Below are 19,350 nucleotides of genomic sequence, written 5' to 3' on the forward strand. Positions count from 1 at the left end.
CCCATCTCCTCCATATCCATAGCCATCACCATTGTAATAGATATATCCTTGAGAACTGGCGACCATTGTAAGAAAATTGTGATTTCAATCTAAGTATTTTGCATAATAATTTCTATCTTTGTATTTGATCTTGATATTATGTGTGAGTAGTCCTCACAGGCTGCGGGTTGGGGTGAATCCTCGTAGCGTTCATGTGCATCTAACCTCATAATATGTGTAAGGATTGAATAGGAGTTTTGCGATCTTGTATCCTTGTCTCTTTGCCTCGTCTTGATGATCTGCAGGTACTCATATCATTCGAGTCGATCAAGGGAAGATGTGGGATGAGTGGAGAACGGCGTGCTATCGCGAAAACTCAGTGACAGAAAGAGGAAAGTAACGGTACATGTTTAGTGATTCATTCGGATCATATCACAATCATCTAACTTAAGGCTTTGGTCTGTATTTACTTTAAAACTGTTGTTACTTGCGGCTGTGAGGACAATGGTTAGACCATTAGGCTCTTGCCACCTCTGACTTTAGGGGCAATGGTATTTACGGATGTGCTACTCACAAATCTCTTATCTCTATTTTATTTGTTACACATATGAGCTTCATTTATATACGTATGCATAGCTGTAGGTGAAACCTTAACCCTGGCCTATTTCCATCATTGAACACAACCCCCTTAAAAGTAAACTAGATAGGTTTGGTAAAGTGAAAATAAAGTACACTAGCAAGTCTTGTAGACATTTCCTTCACACCATCTAGCAGTGCTTCACAAGGTTCGATTAAACCTAGGTCTTCTAGGGAAAAAGCTTACCATACTATAATTATGCTATCCCCAATGATGATTTCATTCGTGCATCCATAACTCAGCCCGTTGTTGAAGCGGAGAACTATGAAATTAAGCCTAACCTTTTAAGTTTGGTTCAGCAGAACCAATTTGGAGGCTCAACCGCTGAGGATTCAGGTATGCACTTAAACACATTCACTGAAATATGTGATATGATGCACATTAAAGATGTTGATCCAAATGCTATTAAATTATGCTTGTTTCCTTTTTCATTAAGAGGAAAAGCAAAGGACTGGTTGCTAGTTTTTCCTAAGGGCACTATAACTTCATGGTATGAATGCACTAATATATTTATGACTAAGTTTTTCCCACCATCAAAGACTAAGCAACTGCGTTCTAACATTACAGGTTTTAGACAAGAAGACCGCGAGCCACTATGCATAGGAAAGGATGAAAGAAGCCACCGTGAACTGTCCAATTCATTGAATGGAGAATTGGTTAATCCTACATTTATTTTATAATACCCTTAACCCAATGTCAAAGTCTATGCTTGATACTACAGCAGGAGGAACATTCATGAGCAAGCCAGTTGAATTGGCAATGAGCCTTCTAGATGATATGCAAAGCAACCATGTCCAATGGCATGTAGAAAGATCCTCCTCAATAAAGGTGAATGAAATCACCGAAGGTAACAATGAAGAACTTATTTCAAAGGTAGATGAGCTTATACATATTCTCAAGGGTAAGGAAACTACTCAAGTTAATGCCATCACCAATACTAAAGTTGAGGACATAGACTTCATAGCAAGAAATCCTTATAACCCTGCATGGAAGAGTCAAAACTATGACTCTAATTTTCCTAGGCAATATAATAATAATGCAGGAGTTCCAAATAATAACTTCACCAACGGTAATGGAGCTAGCAATGGTAATACCTCGATTGAAAGTGCTTTCAATAATTTTATGCATGCTCAAGCCGAAGAAAATAGTACCCTTACAGAGCTCACTGAAAATCATAGCACTATGTTAGGGAATTTATCTAACCAAACCATTTCTCTTAAGAATGATGTTCAAGTTCAGGAAAGGACGAAGATCGTTGAGACACAACTGGGGAAGATAGCTGAAAGCCAAACTATTATACTTGCAAGTTTTGCAGGTAAACCGGAACCAAAACCCGTTGAATACCTCAAGATAATGAGGATTGAAAGAAGTGTAGAAGCACTTGAAGAACTGGACTATAGCTATGCTCCAACACCTGAGTGCTCCGTAGAAGACCTCATAAAGATGGTCACGGTAAGACACCCATGAGTTGATGAAGGTAATGGTGAAAGGTACCATTAATTTATTCATGAAGTAGCATGCAAAGTTCGTGATTTAGAACAACAATATAAGAAGCTATTTGAAAAACTTCCGGCTAAGCTTGATGATATATTTGAGCCCACTATTAAAATCCATTTTGGAACAAACGAGGTGGATGCACTTTGTGATCTTGGTGCAAGCGTCTCCACAATTCCAAAGACCTTATTTGATAAGTTAGGAATGTGGCCATTTAGAACAACTGAGCTAAGACTACACTTAGCTGATTCAACATATAGACAAGTTGTAGGCATAAAAGATAATATTGTAGTAGAGATTAAAGGATGTCCCACTCTTATTGATCTTATTATTGTGGACATGTATGACTGAATATCCTATAGCTCCTATAATGTTAGGAAGGCCATTTCTTAGAACTATTAAAGATCTCATCAATTTGCATGAAGGGAGTATGAGAATTGGACTATCATCCAAAGATCCTTTTGTAGCACACTTCCCTAGAAATAAGAAGGCCAAAAATGATGATGATGAGGTCATTACTTTGAAAGCTAATTATTTTGGAGTGAGTCTTCTACTTCCAACTCTTAAGTGATCACCATCTTGGTCAAGCTAATTGACCTTAACTAGAGACACTTCATGGGAGGCAACCCATGTTCAATAAGTTTCCTATCTAGTTCTTATTTAGTTTAATGTTTAGTTCTATTTGTTTGTTTAGTTTTTTTAATAAAGAGTGCTGATGAGATCCTTTGGAAAAGAGGGGAAGAAAATAAACAACAATACCTTTTTAATTTTATATGCTAACAGTTGCGCATTCTTGATACATGCTGCTGTTTTTCCTTAGTCATTTTCGAGATAATGTTGATGCATAAGGGCACATGAAGATTGCACAGAAATTTTTGATGTTCGCAGGTTACTGTAATTTTGGCGACCATCGGTACGTGCAGACCAAACCGTACCACGCGCCCGTACCGCATCCACGACCACAAAAAAGAAAAGTTGAAGATTTCGTCGAAACCATCTGTAACTTTAGCGACCATCGGTACGTGCAGACCAAACCGTACCGTGTGCCCGTACCAGCAACAGTTTGGTGACTTCCACACCGATGATCTTCCTTCTGTCTTCAGCAAAGCGGCGCAAGGGCTGCTTCACCGGCTTCGCGTCTTTTCAGATGTTTAAAGAGTGCTCATCCAACTCCCTCGGAACACCCATCAGGTCATCAGTAGACCAGACGAAGATGTTCCGATTCTCACGGAGGAAGTTGACGAGCACACTTTCCTATTTTTCGCACAATCCGGCACCGATGCGAACGGTGCGCTCCGGGTACTCGGGGTCCAGGACAATGTCCTTTGTCTCCTTTGGCGGCTTGAATGCCGTTCCACCGAGTGGGTTGCTCATTCCGAACAAACCGAGCTGTGCCGACTGTGCCAGAGCGACATCCATCTGGATTCTCCTCTTCTCCTTCGTAATGACCAGTGATTCGGCAAAGTGGAGTCCAAAAGGGGCACAACAAGGCCTGAACGGCAATAAAAAGTCCAAAAGGTGGCCAAGGTGCTGGGCGCATGACGCCGACGATCAGGCGTCTCGCGCGCGAATTTCGGCGCGCCTCTTCATGATCCAGTTCCTGGCGTCGTCGTCGACGCAGCTCAAGTCGGCTCGTGTGTCTTCTGCACGGGTCTTGGCCTCGGCGTCCATCCTCCTGCCCTCCACTATGCTCGGATGGAGGGCTACTTGCGCTACACCGACTTTCATCTACATCTGCCACGCCTGCTGGTTGGCGGCCGCAGCAGTCTTCTCCTTCAGGTTCTTGCGCCGCTGCGACACTTCGCGGCCTCGACGCATTTCTCCTCCTTGGAGAGCACCTTCTTTGCCGCCTTCGGCTTTACCTCCCGGCCGCCGGTGGCGGCCCGCTTTGCTTCCGCCGGAGCTGCAGCCTCCATTGTGGCTATGGTCGTGGCTACGGGGGAGTGTGGGGCGGTGGCGGGTGCAACGGTTTCCTCGGCATCCATGGTGGTGGCTGCGGCGGCGAGGACGTCCATCGCTTCTGGACTGCTCACGTCGGTCTAATTGTTTTTTCGCGCGTGGAATGACAACTGGCGGGAATAATATCGCCTCCCTACCACTGACTAGCGGGTCCTACGTCTTTTTCGGCGGACACTCGGCGACCGCGGACCGTCCGCGGAGACGCAAACCTGACGCATTTTTGATCACGGTGTACCGTTTGGGTGGCGCCAGCTGGAGATGTCCTGAATGCGTGATCCGTCCGCAGAGGCAAAAGCGCCGAAACCCACACACTGACACGAGGGGCACATCCGTCCGTCGTCTTTTACTTTTTCCTCCATTAATTACCACGCAGCAGCCAGCGCCATCAATCAAATTCATCGGTTAGCGAAGCGAGACCGTTCCGCCTTCCGTGCTTAGCTCATGCTCCGCCCGCCCGCCGTATTACCACCACCAAATCCGCCCAACCTCCACCTGTCTCTCCGCCTCTCTCGCTCCTGCACCCACAGCCGCCGCCGCCGCCGCCTCCGCCGCAACCAGCGCCGCCCGCGCGCGCCCGATGGTAATGCCGCGCCTCTAAACCCTAGTTCCCCTTTCGCTTCCCCCCTTCCCCTTCCCGCTCCCCGCGCGCGGGGGCGTACCTCGCGCCGCGGATTCCGTCGGCGCGCGTGCGCGTGCTCTGCTCGGTTCCTCGCCGAGAATTTCGGTGGCGTTCTGGTGCGCTCCGCTTTGGTGGGAATCTGCTCGCTGTTTGGTACCGCTTGGGTTGGTTGGTTGGGGTTTGGGGGTTTTGGGGCTTGGTGCTTTTTCCGTGTGATGCTTGCTTGCTCTAGGAAATTACGGGTTGCTTGCGCTGCGGTTGATGCGTGCTAGCGGCCTGATTCGTCCCTTTTTAGGTTTCATGAAAAAACAAAATAATTGCATTTCCAGTGCATTAGTTTCCGTCTCGTCCCTGAGGAGTACGTCTCTTTTCATCCGTGGCAAAATACTATCTATTGGAAAATTAGTCTCCAGTATCTTCGATTCCTTGTATTCACCTGCGCCTGGGGTGGAATCAATCCAAGTAAACAACCTATATTTGGTAGTGAAATCGAGTATTTTGTCTGTGACCCTGCTGTTCTGTTGAACCGGAGCGTTATCTCTAGTTCCATGAGAAGGGCATTCATTTGATAGGTTTCAAGACCATTTTAAGGCATTGGGACTGCATTTGGGGGTATCGCGTGGTTTGGATGTATTTGGCATGAGGGCGTGTATGATACTATGCTGCTTCGTATGCTGCTCTTAGTTGATAAGCCAGGACTATTTAAACAATTGCCTCTGCTCCTTGCAATTACACGAGGAATAATTGTATCATTACTTGGGGTTGTTTTTTCCAACGGTAACAAGGGATTGTTTGTTCCTATGGTAACAGAAGGATGATCATCTAATTTCCGTGCTGGCGCCTTATCTTGATAGAGTAATTGTACTGCTTCTGGGCTATTTAATGATGCTTAGGATCTTAATATTCCTGGCTTATCCAAGTGCTTAGTTCAGGATTTTCCGTGGCGCCATTTGTGGAAAGAGGATCGCATTCATACATCCTTGTTGGTACATTTAATGACCTGTTATTTCCTTAGAATTTTGCCGAGTATATGGTACACGCTTTCCACATGTCTTGGCTACCTATATTTTTGTGTTTTACTCGTTTTGTGTTTAACTTCAAGAACGGTATACAAGTTGCATGTGCACCAATATATTATGGCCACAAGGAAAAAATAGTTCACTTCTGATGTGTGTTACTATATTTCATAAACAGGAGGAAGCTATTGATTTGAATGAGCCGCCACACAGAAACGAAGGTATGACTGCATGAGCGTTGTAGATTTATACTCCCTCATTTGCAACATGTAAGGCGGATCTGGGTTATATTGCACAAGATTCACACCATTTGATTTGTATTGAAAAACATTTCGCAGTGATACCAACATAACCTATATATGTTGTTGGCCTAATTCGTGGTCAACTTAAAGATTGGGATGTGTGCCCAAGTACCTTGCATTGTGTATGAAATACACAAAGCTTTTTGTGAATCGCAACAAGGCCACCTGTACTTTTTAATCTTGATAACGAAGGCGTATTGGCTCTTCTGGTTCTGTAATATGTGTAGCAACCCAGGTTAACATATGACAAGCTCCAAACTTATTCCCAATTTGCAATTCTCTGAAGGTAGCATTCAAAAGTAACAAAAAGAAAATCTACCAGATATTAGCTTGTATGGATTCAGGACTTCAGATGTATATGAAATACTTGAGATATCTCAAGTAGGCTTGTTGGACTTTGAAAATTAGATGGGTGAGAATGTGCAAATCTATAAAAGTGTAGGTGTTATTGATAAAATTTTGCATTAAATAATGTCAGCCTATGATAGGGGTTTTCTTAGTTTGAGCTTAACATGTATCCGTTATCATGAATGCTGTCACTTCTTTTTCACTTGTTCATTGGAATTTGGTGTACGATGCTGTACTGCAAAGTTTGACGTGAAGTATGTATTTTCTTCCTGCAGGTTTTAGAGTATTGCTTCAAAAGGATTTCAAGAACATATGCCGCACTAAAGTCTGCGACACTCTGATAGAATTGTAAGTTGATCAAGCTTTTTGAATGGTGATTCTTGTGAGTACTTTGTATACTACTCCCTTCTTTTCACTATCATAAGATATTTTAGATATTTCAGTGTGGACTAGATACGGACCAGAATGAGTGAGCCTACACACTGGAACACATCTAGATACATGCATTTTTGAAAAAGTTACCCCCTCCGTTCACTATTATAAAATGTTTTAGGTTTTTTCGAAAATGCATGTATCTAGACGCATTTCAGTGTGTATGTTCACTCATTTTGGTCTGTAGTCCACATTTAAATATCTAAATCATCTTATAATAGTGAATGGAGGGAGTAGCTTGCACCAAGACTATTTGTCAATACTTATTCTTCATGCTTTCTGTAGCATATGGTCGCTGATCAATGAATTTAGTTTACCCTGCCGATGTGTGGGTTTTCAGGCTTTGAACTAGATTCATCAACTTGAAAGCTTGTTTGGATAAACTATGATCAGACCCATTTTGCTGTGTAGGATCAAAGGGTATCCAAACAAGCTCTGAGTGAAGTTACTTCTCTATCGCACAATATCTACTTAAGCCTACCATGTGCACAAACCAAGAAGGCGTCATATTTAATTATTTGAATATGGAGCACACATAGTCACATACCATTTGCTAAATCTAAATGCCAGTATTCTACGACTATCCAACCTCTGTTTATTGCACTAAAATAGGTGTACCATATTACAATAGCTCATGGTTAAAAAAGGTGCTCCTAGGCGCTATGCGAAAGCAAAACACGTAGTGTTTAATCGTACTATGTGAGCGCTTAAGTGTGCCTAGGTGTGCGCATAGGTAAGATAGGCGCTAGGCAGAGCCAAAACTAGGAATTAATGCCTAGCGCATTTTTTGAAATTGCAATAACTATATTCCTGATTTCCTCTTAATATACGAAGACACACATTTTGATGTGTATTCGAGACATTCCTGATTCCCTCAATGGACAAACATGATTGAAACCACACATCCCAAGGAAATGGACGTATACAACGGAAGGCGATTTTTTAGAAAATATGTTACGGGAGAATCTATGTGCCTTTCAGTTTTCACATCTGTACATATTTGGCTGAAGGTTGTTTTATAAACTCCAAATTCTGAAGTAATTGGGTACATCTGTACCCAAGTCAACTGAGTTTTCTCATGGTTAAGTTGTTGGTGCTAGCCATCTGGTCTAATCTTGATTCCTCAAACCGCTGTTTGAATGTTAACCCGGAAACTTTGGACGGCTCAGGGTATCAACTTACAAATCATAAAATCTCAGGCGACTTATACTTAGCAAAACCAAAGTAATTTTATGATTTGCTTTTACAGGCCCTCGGCTTGGTCTGTTAGCCATTTTGAGTCAGCTAAGTTATACGAGCTTCGTAATTTCCGAAAATTTTCACTGGTTCCTGATCCGGAAGATGACCGTCAGAATAAGGAATGGCGAAAGTTTATGCATTTCCTTTGGCACAATCAGAGGGTAAGTACAAATTTCACCTTGTGCATACTCTGTTATTGACTCATTGCTATGGGTCATACAATAAAAGCTATTTTCCTATCTTTAAATAACGCTTTAAAAGAAAGAGGTTGAGGATAGGGAAACTGCCAAGTTACCGCTCCGAGAGATTACGCTTCTGTTGGTGGGTGTGGCTAGCTAGTAGCTAGAGATGTCAGACATGAGTCGGACAATTGAAAGAGAGAAATAAATAAAGGCATGAAGGAGAAGGATGCAATGCTCTAGCAAGTTTTAGTTTTCATTTCAAAAAATCAATTTTGGGCAAGTTTTTTTTTTGCTGCAGTTTAAGCAGTACATTGTATTTGTTCTATCACAATGCAGTAGCTCTATTTTGTTGTCTATAATGCGAGGAGCCCTTTTCTTTTATTGTGTTTTTTGCAGGCCGGTATTGTCAGAGACGATTCCATGACCTTCCACATTCTTGCTCCTCAATCTCATGAACACCCTAACTACTCACATGCGGTGATCTTGTACAATACTGAACAAAAAGATCGTGGAGTCCGCAAAACGATGGCAGGTATATTTGATGAGATATTAGCTAAGTTGCTTCTTAGACACTACTGCTTTGCTGGGGCACTTCATTAGTCCTTCATGAGCTATATTTTAGTCAGACTGCTGTATTATTTTGAGCTGACATCAATGTTCTTTCCTAAGAGTCGTATTTGCCAAGATTGCTTTCTTTTTACATTCTTTATTTGAATAATTGCTTCATGATGTTGAGGGATGTTCTATCCATATAAAAGTAAAGTTGTGCATCATCTTATGCAATATCTTTTATTAAATTTTGTTGATTTACAATGTTTTTGCTTATTGACTGTTCTTCGCTTACTTGTTGTGCTACCAGAGAGATCCAATAAGAGTGAGGAGATTTGTGATAGTGTACCATATCCAAAGGAGATGAATACTTCACGTAAACACCATGATCCAGAATCCTCACCATGCGAGTCTGTCGAAGATAGTCCTAGAATATTAGATCCAGTAATGAAAAAGAGAGCATCTACTCTTACAAAAAATTTCGTCAGCACAGACCCATCGTACCTGCGGACTCTCAGTCAAACACATGCTGGCTGGATCTTTGGAGCAATTGCAGAGCTCGTTGATAACTCAAGAGATGCTGGTGCATCAAGGTACCTTCATGACTTTACGTAGAATAATCAGAAAGTGAGAATGTTGGTTCATTTTTAAAATCATTTTAAGGCCAGGTTGGCTTTGCCCGTGATGTGTTACTCTGCATTGCACAACTTTCATTAGTCATCAATAGATTGTTTACCAACTTTAGTAATAAAACATTTCGATGTTAGCTCCGAGGAGGAGATTTTCAATTCATCAATGTTTCCAAAAAATAATAAATACGAAATTGTATATTGATAACCTGCTGCTGTGCCAGCTAAGCCTTTTTTTTTACCATCTCATTTTGCTTCTCTTCCAAGTGGATATGTGCCAAGTATTCTGCTTCTGTTTTTGTAGGTTTCACATAGTATGACTTGTCGCAGTACAGTGTCTAAAACATTCTTCAATGATGCTAGTGTTTAACATATAATATGGAAGACTATTTGGAGCTATTCATGTTGTTTTATTGCATTAGCCTCTTGCTTATTTATTCTCCTTTATCCTTCTTAAGGTTGGATATTTCCATCCAAACTATGTTTTCAAAGAAAGCAGAAGGAAAAGTTCCTGTCTTATCTGTAATTGATGATGGCTGTGGAATGACTTATGCTGAAATGATGAGAATGATCTCATTTGGTCACAAACGACCTAATGAACATTCCAAGGATCAGATTGGGAGGTTTGGAATCGGATTCAAGGTAAACATATATCATCTGATAGCTCTCCAGAAAGGCTTCATGCCTTTCTAATAATCCTTGATTCCCCTTCTTTATATCGTCACCAGTTCCTCATAATTGCTATGATCTATGTATGAATGATTTTTAAACGTTTTGATCTCTTCACATTCTAAGCTGCCTCCTATGTTGCATGGGTACAATTTGTCTGATTTATATGAAATGTGTCCTTGAAATATGCCGCAATGCCATAATGTAGCCTAGCTTCGTAGTTACCCTCATTTAATAATACACTACTTAGATGTGTATACTTTCTTGTGCATATTATACTATCAGTGCTAGAACCACTTGTACCCTGTGCTATTCAATGGAGACAAGTTGCATCCATAACATGGTATCAGAGCCCAGTTCTAGGTTTTTTTTTGTATGCCGCAACTTGTCAATCGATTTGTAGTATAATTTCAAACCTTAATTTCAACCCTTTCTGTTCTGCAAGCTAGTATAATTGAAGATTTTTAATGGAAAGCAATGAGACAAATAATTAATGGTTTGGTCACTTCAAAGTTTCATGTTTGCGCTGATAGGAATTGTCGTACATAAATCATGGCATCTGCTCTCTACAATTTTTTCCCCTTGATTTTAGAAGTTAAACTACATCTCTCGTGCCTTTGCTTATGCTCTAAAGAGCTCATTTAATTTCTCATCTGCGTGCTATAAGCATGTATGCGGTTTTGTTCAACCTAATTTGTGCATGCATATTATGTGAAAATGTTGTAAGTTGTTACTGTCTACTTAACTTTTTCTCGGTTCTATTTTGTAGACTGGTGCTATGAAACTTGGGAGAGATGCAGTTGTGCTTACCCAAACTTCGACTTCCAGATCAGTGTCCTTTCTATCTCAGTCTTTTAATGAAAATAAAGATGTAAGCATCGTTCTATTTAGTTTCTTCATTCTTCGTCCATTGGCTTGTAAATCTATAATAGTTTAATTTGCTACAGAATCTTGAGATCCCTGTGGTAACATATCGCAAAGAAGGGCAATACATGGAAGTTGATTTGACGGTCCAGTCTAAAGCTACTGCTGAATATAACCTGAATGCTATCAAGGAATTCTCTCCCTTTAATGAATATGTCATTGGACAAAAACTAGGTTTGTTTGGTGAAGATGGTACTGGAACACAAGTTTACATATGGAATTTAGATAAGTGGGGTCAAGATTACACCTTGGACTGGAACTCAGGGAAGACTGACGAAAATCCCATTGACCGTGGTCGTGGAGACATACTAATCCGTTCAAAAAGAGTCAGATCGCGCCCAGGGCAAACAAGTACCAAGGTAAACCTTATAACTTCACATCACCATTACATATTTTACTTTTCCTTTCGAGTGAAGAGGGAACTTTTTTACTTTCATTATAGCAACTGGAAAGATTAAGAATTTATGTATGAGAGTTTATACCCTTAAAGTTGATATACTAGAGCTTGATGGGCCATGATATAGCCTTCACGTGTTCAGTACTCTGGATGCCATGCATGGCTTTGTGATTTGGAACTTAGCCTTCTTAGTTTGTGTTTCTGGTTTTGTCTGTGGTCATTCGCTTTGCTTTATGCGAATATTTAAAACAAGGCCTGGATTTGCTGATGATTAATTATGTTCTATAGGTGCCATTGGACTACTCACTTCAAGCCTATCTAAAAGTTATGTTCAGGAATCCTCGCATGAAAATAACTGTCCAGGGGTCTCAGGTAAATAATATATGTTTACGTTGTTGCGAAACGGTATATTCTTATTTAAACCATATGGTTTTCTATTCGTAGGTCAAAGCACGTCCTTTGGATAAGACCCTTAACAAGACTTCTGTTATATCTGATGTAATTATGGGAAAGACTATTCAGCTGACTCTGGGAAGGAGCACTGTGGAATTTGACAGAACGAATTGTGGAGTTTTCTTGTATTGGCACGGACGCCTGATAGAGGTGGGATTAGCTATAGTTTTATATTTAATCGTTTCACATGCACAGACACACAGTGAGAAGAATTAGTTGGTCCTGCTCATGCCCTCATTTGAAATTTATTGTCAAGGTCAATATTTGGTATATTCTAAAACTGCAACACTTAATTGGTTAGGGGTTTAGAGTACAGAAATATTTTCTCTTCCAGTTTCTTGCTAGAGGTCAATTGGAACGCTGGATTTTTGGCCATCTGTGTGTAGCACCGTAAACTGTGTTAAATCTATTTTTTTTTAACTTGATTTAGTTGTATACAAACAATCTTTTTTCTTTTGTTGCCACAAGCCATTTGCAACTCTTTGACATGCATCTGTAGTGCTTTCATACTCTTACTGTGGATATTCCTACCTCTTCGGATGTGCTTGTTTTTTCTGACTTCTGATTTTCGTTCTCTTCTCAGTCTTACAAACGAGTTGGGGGTCAAAAGCATAATGCTGACACAGGACGTGGTGTCATAGGAGTTGCAGATATTACAGAACTCATTGTATGACTCATAATATCTTGACTTTGCTATGGATGTTCTTCAATTTCCTGTCTGTTTGAATAAACTTCATATGTTTTGCAGGATGACGAAGATGGAAATTCATGGGTTCTCAACAACAAACAAGGGTTTCAAGATTGTGAAAAGTATGCCACCTTGGAGGCGTGGCTTGATAAGAAAATGGATGAATACTGGGATACAAACTTTGAAAGTATAGAATTGGTAATGCTGCAGATTTAGTTTATTATTTCAAAATATCTTGCTCATAATACATATCTGGTCATGAACTGATTTATAAAATCTCTTTGCAATCGGACTGGGCAAGATACAAGTAGATGAAAGCACTGCAATTTTACAACTTCTGATCGTGCATTTATTGAAAGAAAGACTCTGTTTTTTTCTTAAAGCAGAAAGACTGTCTGTTTTATTTTACATTTGTTTGATAAAACAAAACAAAGGTTACCTACAATGAACGGAAATATGCTTGGCTTTCTATAGGGTGAAGTACCAATTAGATACCATCATATGAGTGGTATATATGCGCCTTATGCCTGCCAGGGCCTGCCCTAAGGGCCTGTTCAGTTTGGATGGGATTGAGACGGATTGGGAGGTGTTCACTGGTAATTGAACGTGATTCCCTATCAAACCATATCAATCCCCCCCCCCCCCGCGGTAGGGTGTAACCGAACGAGCCCTAAGGAGGGACAGGCAGGATGGCCGCCCCGCTCCCCCGAAGACAGGGGCCCCTGCCTAGATGCGCTTAGTGCGAGTAGCTGTCTAGCTGAGCACTCATATCCCAATCCCTGGCGGCGCCATGGAAGCTTTTCTCTGTCTCTTGTGAAGAAGAAAGCCCCGAGGCGTATTTTTTTGCAGCTGGCCCTTGGGCCTTTCTTTCTTTGGCATCGCATACACATGGTTTAAGTGGTAGTGGGTCACGCGATTAACAGCTCAGTCTTCAGCAGGAGTTAGCAGCCCAGTCTTCAAAAAGGCAGGAATTAGCGTCCACACTAAAAAAGGCAGGAATTAGCGTCCACACCAAAAAAGGCAGGAATTATAGTTTTGTATTTGGAAAATTTAATTAGCGATCAATTGTTGGATTCAATTTTGCTTGATTCATATCAACATCTCAAGTCACCTAACTTTAAATAAGCAAATCTGAAGCGATTAACTGATGTATTATCTGAAGCGATTTTGTAGTTATTGGCTGGCTGATTATATATTTATATCACAAAACATGCTCTTCACGCTATCAGTTGGTCATACCATACTTTGGTGTGCGCTGTGTTCCCTTGTTACCCAATGTTGTCTCTCTGAGTTTGCCTGGTAGAGGTTTGTTTTATTCTTTTTTCTGGGAGAGATGTTTTGGCTATGAGGTGCATATGCTCCCTTTATTTTGAAATGCATCTTTCTTATATTTTGAAATGTCAAAAAAATCCAAACGAAAATTTTACATTTACATCTTCACATGATACATACGCTAAAAGTCTTTCCATAAAAAATCGACTTGTCGTTTGGGCTGTTGAAAAAAGACAAAATTTGGTGGTAAAAATAATGCCTTTTGTGAGACATGTTTTGTCTTTTTTTTTACGTCAATCATAAATATTTTTTTTTTTGCAAAACTGTATGAACGCACATAGATTATCGAGATGTACATATGAATTTTTTTGACAATTAAAATTTAAAAATATGTTTTTCGGATGGAAGGAGCATATGCACCCGGGAGCCGAATTGAATTTCCGCTTCTTTATCTGTGTGTTTGTCTCTGCCTGAGGGCTTGATGTACTATACATAAAAGTTGTCTCCTCTAAAAAAAAGTAAATACAAGTTGGTTTGATTTCCTATGCGATCCAGCCCACGTGGCCATGCCGTGAGGAGCGTCCAATGGCCACGTTGGTGACATGATTTTGTAAGTATTTAATTTTCTTTATTTTGATACCATTGTTAGTGAATTTGCATATGGGTATATTACATTTTTGAGGGGCACATATTCTAACCTTTTGCCAGGCCCCCAAAATCTCAGGGCCGGCTCTGATCCCTGCATAATATAAACATGTTTATTTTACTGTAGAAATTGCATAATTTTGTATGTATATAATCAATCATGATGTAAGGGATGTCTTAGTGGGGTTAGGAATCAGAGTTGTTCTTCAATCCTTTGTTTTTGTTTAGCGATCAGGATCAGAAGCCAATGGTTATAGGATGCAAGAATAAGTTTTCGTTTTATCTTTATGAAAATTATGTTAAATGATTCTTATAAGCATTATTGACTCCAGCTTACCTTTTTCATACAGGAAAAAGGAGATGAGAACTGCAAACCTGATCATGAATGGGTTCAGTGTTGTGGCTGTCGTAAATGGAGAGTGTTGACTGCTGGATTCAACTCAGAGTCACTACCAGTTGAATGGTTCGTATTAGGCAATCATGCTCAATTTTATCATACAGGATCGACTTTGTTGATAGTGTGTGTACTGAGGTTATCATTTTAAAAGATGTTTTTGAATGCCTATCACCATAATCGGGGCAAAATTTGAGGTCTTGAGTTTGCAACCCATTGATTGTACTCTCCGAGCACCTTGACTACGGTTTAATCTTCTTCTCATATGGTTTTCCCTGGGCCTCATCCAGAAAGCCAGTACCATACTAGTTACCATTCCAATTTCTACTCGAATTTGATTTTTCAATTCTCGTGCTGTTTTGTTTTTGCATTTTCGACCACTTCAAGCAACATAACATAAAGGCAGAGTTCAAAAACCTGAAAAATGCTGTACTTGTCAACAAGGACTGTGGCATGAGCTTTTGTGTTAACTGTGCTTGAGTGCTTTAGACTTGCCCACATTAGTAGTTTCTCAGCTGCTCACTAGACGATTGTTGTTCTGCATTAAATATGAATATTCTTGCATCATCAGAAATTGTAGGGGTTCAACAGTAACTTCAGTATTTTGGTTACGTAAATTTATATGTTCGATAGCTTGTTTCCTTCCATTCTTTTGACAGGTCTGAAGTTTAGCTCTGAAATTTCAGGTTTTGCTTGATGCCACCCTTCAATGGGACATGTACGATTCCAGAGCAACAAATGGGCCGTGGCATTATAACCATCGGTGAGAAAAGATCAGGTAATGATGGTCATAATAGTATTGCCCAGCAGACATTGAAAGCTAAGGTTGATACAAAAAAGATGATGTCTGGTAATGAGGAGATTCAAAGATTCAGTCAAGATGAAGAAGATGTGAAGGTAACATAAATCCAAAGATTATATGTATGTCGTGTTTTATGAAGGTGTAGAGATGACTTCTGTTTTCTGCCCAGAATGTTGAGTTAATCGAAACGAACGTCAACAAGCGGAAAAAAGCTTCTGGTGGAAATAATAACATCGAAGGTACGCAAGATGTGTAGACAAAGCCAAAGCGTTGTGAAGTAACAGGAGTCATGGAAATCCCACCATTTTTTTCTTGACTTTCTTACATGAACTAACATTGTGTTTATCAGACGATGATTTCGAGGATAATTGCTCACAAACCGAGTCTGTTACTCCTCCCCCTAATTTTAAGAGACTACGGAGAGGGGCTAAGAGGAATTCTAAGCAGTGACGTGAATCTAAATATACATGGTAATAGGTATTTCATTTTTTTCCTTTTGTAACTCGAAGCCTTATTCATTAGTTATTTCACTTTCTGTCCTTTTTTCTCTTGTTTTTGTTCAGTCTAATATATAATTATCTACCTCAAGTTCTGATTATTTTTCTTTTCTCTAGACTTGTTGGAACTGTTCCTGAGGTGCTGCAGAACCTGAATCCGGAGCCTTCAGTTCAAGCAAACAAAAAGCATCAAGGAAATATGATGGATCCCTTTTTTGTATATAGCTTTTGAAGTAGTGAAATGTGTATACAACAAGTCCGCCAGGCTGGTCCAAGTAGGATCGATTCCTCAGAACCAAAACCAACAACTGTGATGCACCCTTTGCTCTTCACTCTTCACTAGCTGGAGGAAAGTTCTTCGCTGCACTGTCTGTGTTCTATCCTGTGTGGGCTTAAAGATCATGTTTCGTTTCAGTTTCATACTTGTGCACGGTAAACATTCGGCAAGTCAGACTACATGAACAGAACCACTGGTCAGCTAGTGGTCCAGTAAACTTGAGAACCTGGAAGTAAAATTCTGCAACTATACAAGGCGAGGGGAGTAAAACAACATTAATAACATTCTTGGGTAAACATCATTGGGTCACAAAATTGAAACCCCACATTCAAATTAACCCCCTATATAATACTAATAGCAAGCTTTCCTACCTTTAACCTATTGTACGAACTGTTTGCCTGCAAATGTTTGTGCAAACATCCAATCGGAAGGTGCAACATTGTACATTGTGATCGTCCTCCCCTTCCCTCCAGTGACCTCGAATGACAGGGGCTGGCCTCGAAAGTCGGCATCACACTGCCAGTTCTGCCCCCAGTTTCTCCCCATAGGTATCCACCCGGTCTTTGACCCTTTCACTTTCACGGCGGCGACCTCGCCATCTGCTGCCACATTTGTGATCAGTACCTGGAGGAAGTTGGCGCCACCAGTGATGGTAAACCGTATTCCGCCTGCTCTATCACAGCTTACCCTGCACAATCATCGTCAATGGTTAGTCACAAAGGAGATACTGCTTGATTTACGGTGGTCATCTAACTGCCTTGTAAAGATATACGTGGTGTTTACTACTCTTGCCACAGTTGAGACATACTCATAGCATTTGTCTGAAACTGTGGAAGTACTCATGATTAGCATACACAAGTCAGATTTGGAAAAGGAAAAGGCATCACTGGTTAAAGCTGCTCTTTTCTCTACACCCTCTCAGCCCTGATACTTTCTACCCAGTAGTCCACAATGCAAAGTGGCTTGAAACGTGTTCCACAGTATATGATCCATTTCTAATCATAAAACATCATGCCGAACTTCTGCAAAAGCAGGTTATAATACTACACCAGTTGCACAACTCAAGAATGATAGTGCCATACTTTTGCACATATAAATCAACGCAAGAATGATAGTGAGGAATTCAGGAACATGTGAAAATTCCAACCCTCATTACCTTCGAAACTGCACCTGTACAATGTCAGCCTTGGCCTTGGCGACCCGGAGGAACGCAGCCTCAGTCATCTCGAGGTGCTCCTTGGGGAAGTTGCACCAGCCACCAAAGTCATCAGCAAGGCCGAAGTTGGGCGGGCAGAAATCGGTCGCCGTCACGACGACGGTCGGGCTGCCCCTGAGGCACCAGAGGATGTTGTTCACGCATCGGAGCTCGTAGCAGCCACCACAGGCGCTGCCCTTATCGAACAGCGCGCCGCTCAGGCCAGCCGTGTACCTCCCATATCTGAATATGTCAAGGTCCGCATACCCACAAGCGCCGCCACCTTCAGAGTTTCAGACAACCGTTGCATCAGATAAAACCCCCTTTTTGTTTCTAGGTACTCCGTAACATAGAACAGAGAAAGAATTGACATTGAGCACATGATGTAAATGACATTCCATGTGATCTTCAAAATTCAGAGCATAGTTTTGATGAATCTTCAGAAGGAAAAAAAACAGAGTTGATTTCAGTGTGGAGCAATTACTCGGAAGGTACACTGCATGACTTGAGTACAGGCAGCGACAGCGAGAAAAGCTCATGTTGTACTAGCTCGCCCGACCTCTCAGATCAGGATTGTCAAAGCATTCAATGTGTGCCCTATTCCCACTTCTTACGCAAAGGGAAAACCAATATATAGTAAAAAAAATAATGCACTAATGCTCCACTCCATTATTAGTTTTCTTTCGGCTGATCAGGATTGCACTAGTAACACACCAGAAAAGGTTCCTTTGGGTATCATAAATAAAAAAAAGGTTGATGGTAAAGTACAGCATTAGCATTAGCATGAACACTGTTCTATAATTATCAAAGAAACCCTTTTCCACCTTTTTTTTTTCACAAATCGCAATGGAAATACTTGTATCATCACCATCTACAGAACATCCACGGAATGTTCGGTTCTAAGAGTAAAAAATCCATCTAAACAAGTAGGAAAAGGGAACAAGTTTCAGGAGGGAATCTTGTCCCCTGCTTTCTATTGCAGCTCAACACTAGCATTTTCCTGCCCAATACGCCGGATCTGCCTAATCCCACACCATTCGTGTTCCCCAACATACAACATTCACCACCTCCAATCTCCATCCAGAAAATAATGCAGAAAGAAAGGGGGACAAAACAGAGAGTGGACACAACACACTGATATGTTCATTCCTGATGCTGCGAACAAGAAAGCGAAATAAGAAATACAGGGCGCATACCATCGTTGAGCGGGTGGCCCTGGGACTCCTTGATGTAGGTGGCGGTGCCCAGCCTCCAGTCCTCGTAGTCGCCATTGCCCCCCAGCCTCGCGCCGCCGCCGAACCTGACGCCGGAGACCAGCGGCGGCAGCAAGAGGAGCAGGAGCAGCAGAGAGCTCATCATGGCGCCCGCGCCCGGCGTGGTGATCACTGGCCGGTGCCACTATTGGATGGAAGTGTATGAGTGATTGCGGCGGGCTGGAGGTCCGAGGAGCTGGAGGAAGAGGAAAGAAGAGGGGGTGCGGTGGTGCTTTGTTCTTGGCGAGTTTCTTGGACTCCTGGAACGGGCAGGGCAGCGCAGTGTTTGTTTGCGTTGGTGTTGGACTGTGGTGGCGAGGGAGTCAAAGATGAGGAGGGGCAGTGGGGCATGGGAGCAGAACGGGGGCCTGCTTTCGCCACGCCCTTTCTGCGCTCGCTTATCGGGATTTGCTGCCATGGCGAGCAGACCGCGCGCGCGGAGGACCTGGATCGGAACTAGGCAACGTGACATTCCTCCATGCCGCGCACCCTCAAACAT

General features: G+C 41.6%; 1 protein-coding gene, 1 long non-coding RNA gene and 1 pseudogene across 2 annotated transcripts; 2 read left to right on the forward strand and 1 right to left on the reverse strand.

Annotated features, from left to right (window-relative positions):
- The first annotated feature begins 1,309 nt into the window (after positions 1–1,309).
- On the forward strand, positions 1,310–15,885 carry LOC124660591 (annotated as a pseudogene).
- A 102-nt stretch (positions 15,886–15,987) lies between these two features.
- Positions 15,988–16,540, forward strand: LOC124696698. Its single transcript, XR_007000723.1, has 2 exons — positions 15,988–16,099; positions 16,244–16,540. It is a non-coding gene; the product is annotated as an uncharacterized LOC124696698 (long non-coding RNA).
- On the reverse strand, positions 16,539–18,957 carry LOC124696686 (expansin-A16). The gene is made up of 3 exons (XM_047229376.1): positions 18,795–18,957; positions 17,560–17,881; positions 16,539–17,091 (listed from the first exon to the last, which is right to left on the reverse strand). Exons 1-3 carry the CDS (start codon positions 18,955–18,957, stop codon positions 16,782–16,784), a joined length of 795 nt encoding a protein of 264 aa, XP_047085332.1. The 3' UTR covers positions 16,539–16,781.
- Positions 18,958–19,350: the final 393 nt, after the last annotated feature.

The sequence above is a fragment of the Lolium rigidum genome, chromosome 1, assembly GCF_022539505.1.
Source record: "Lolium rigidum isolate FL_2022 chromosome 1, APGP_CSIRO_Lrig_0.1, whole genome shotgun sequence".
Classification (NCBI taxonomy): Eukaryota; Viridiplantae; Streptophyta; class Magnoliopsida; order Poales; family Poaceae; genus Lolium; species Lolium rigidum.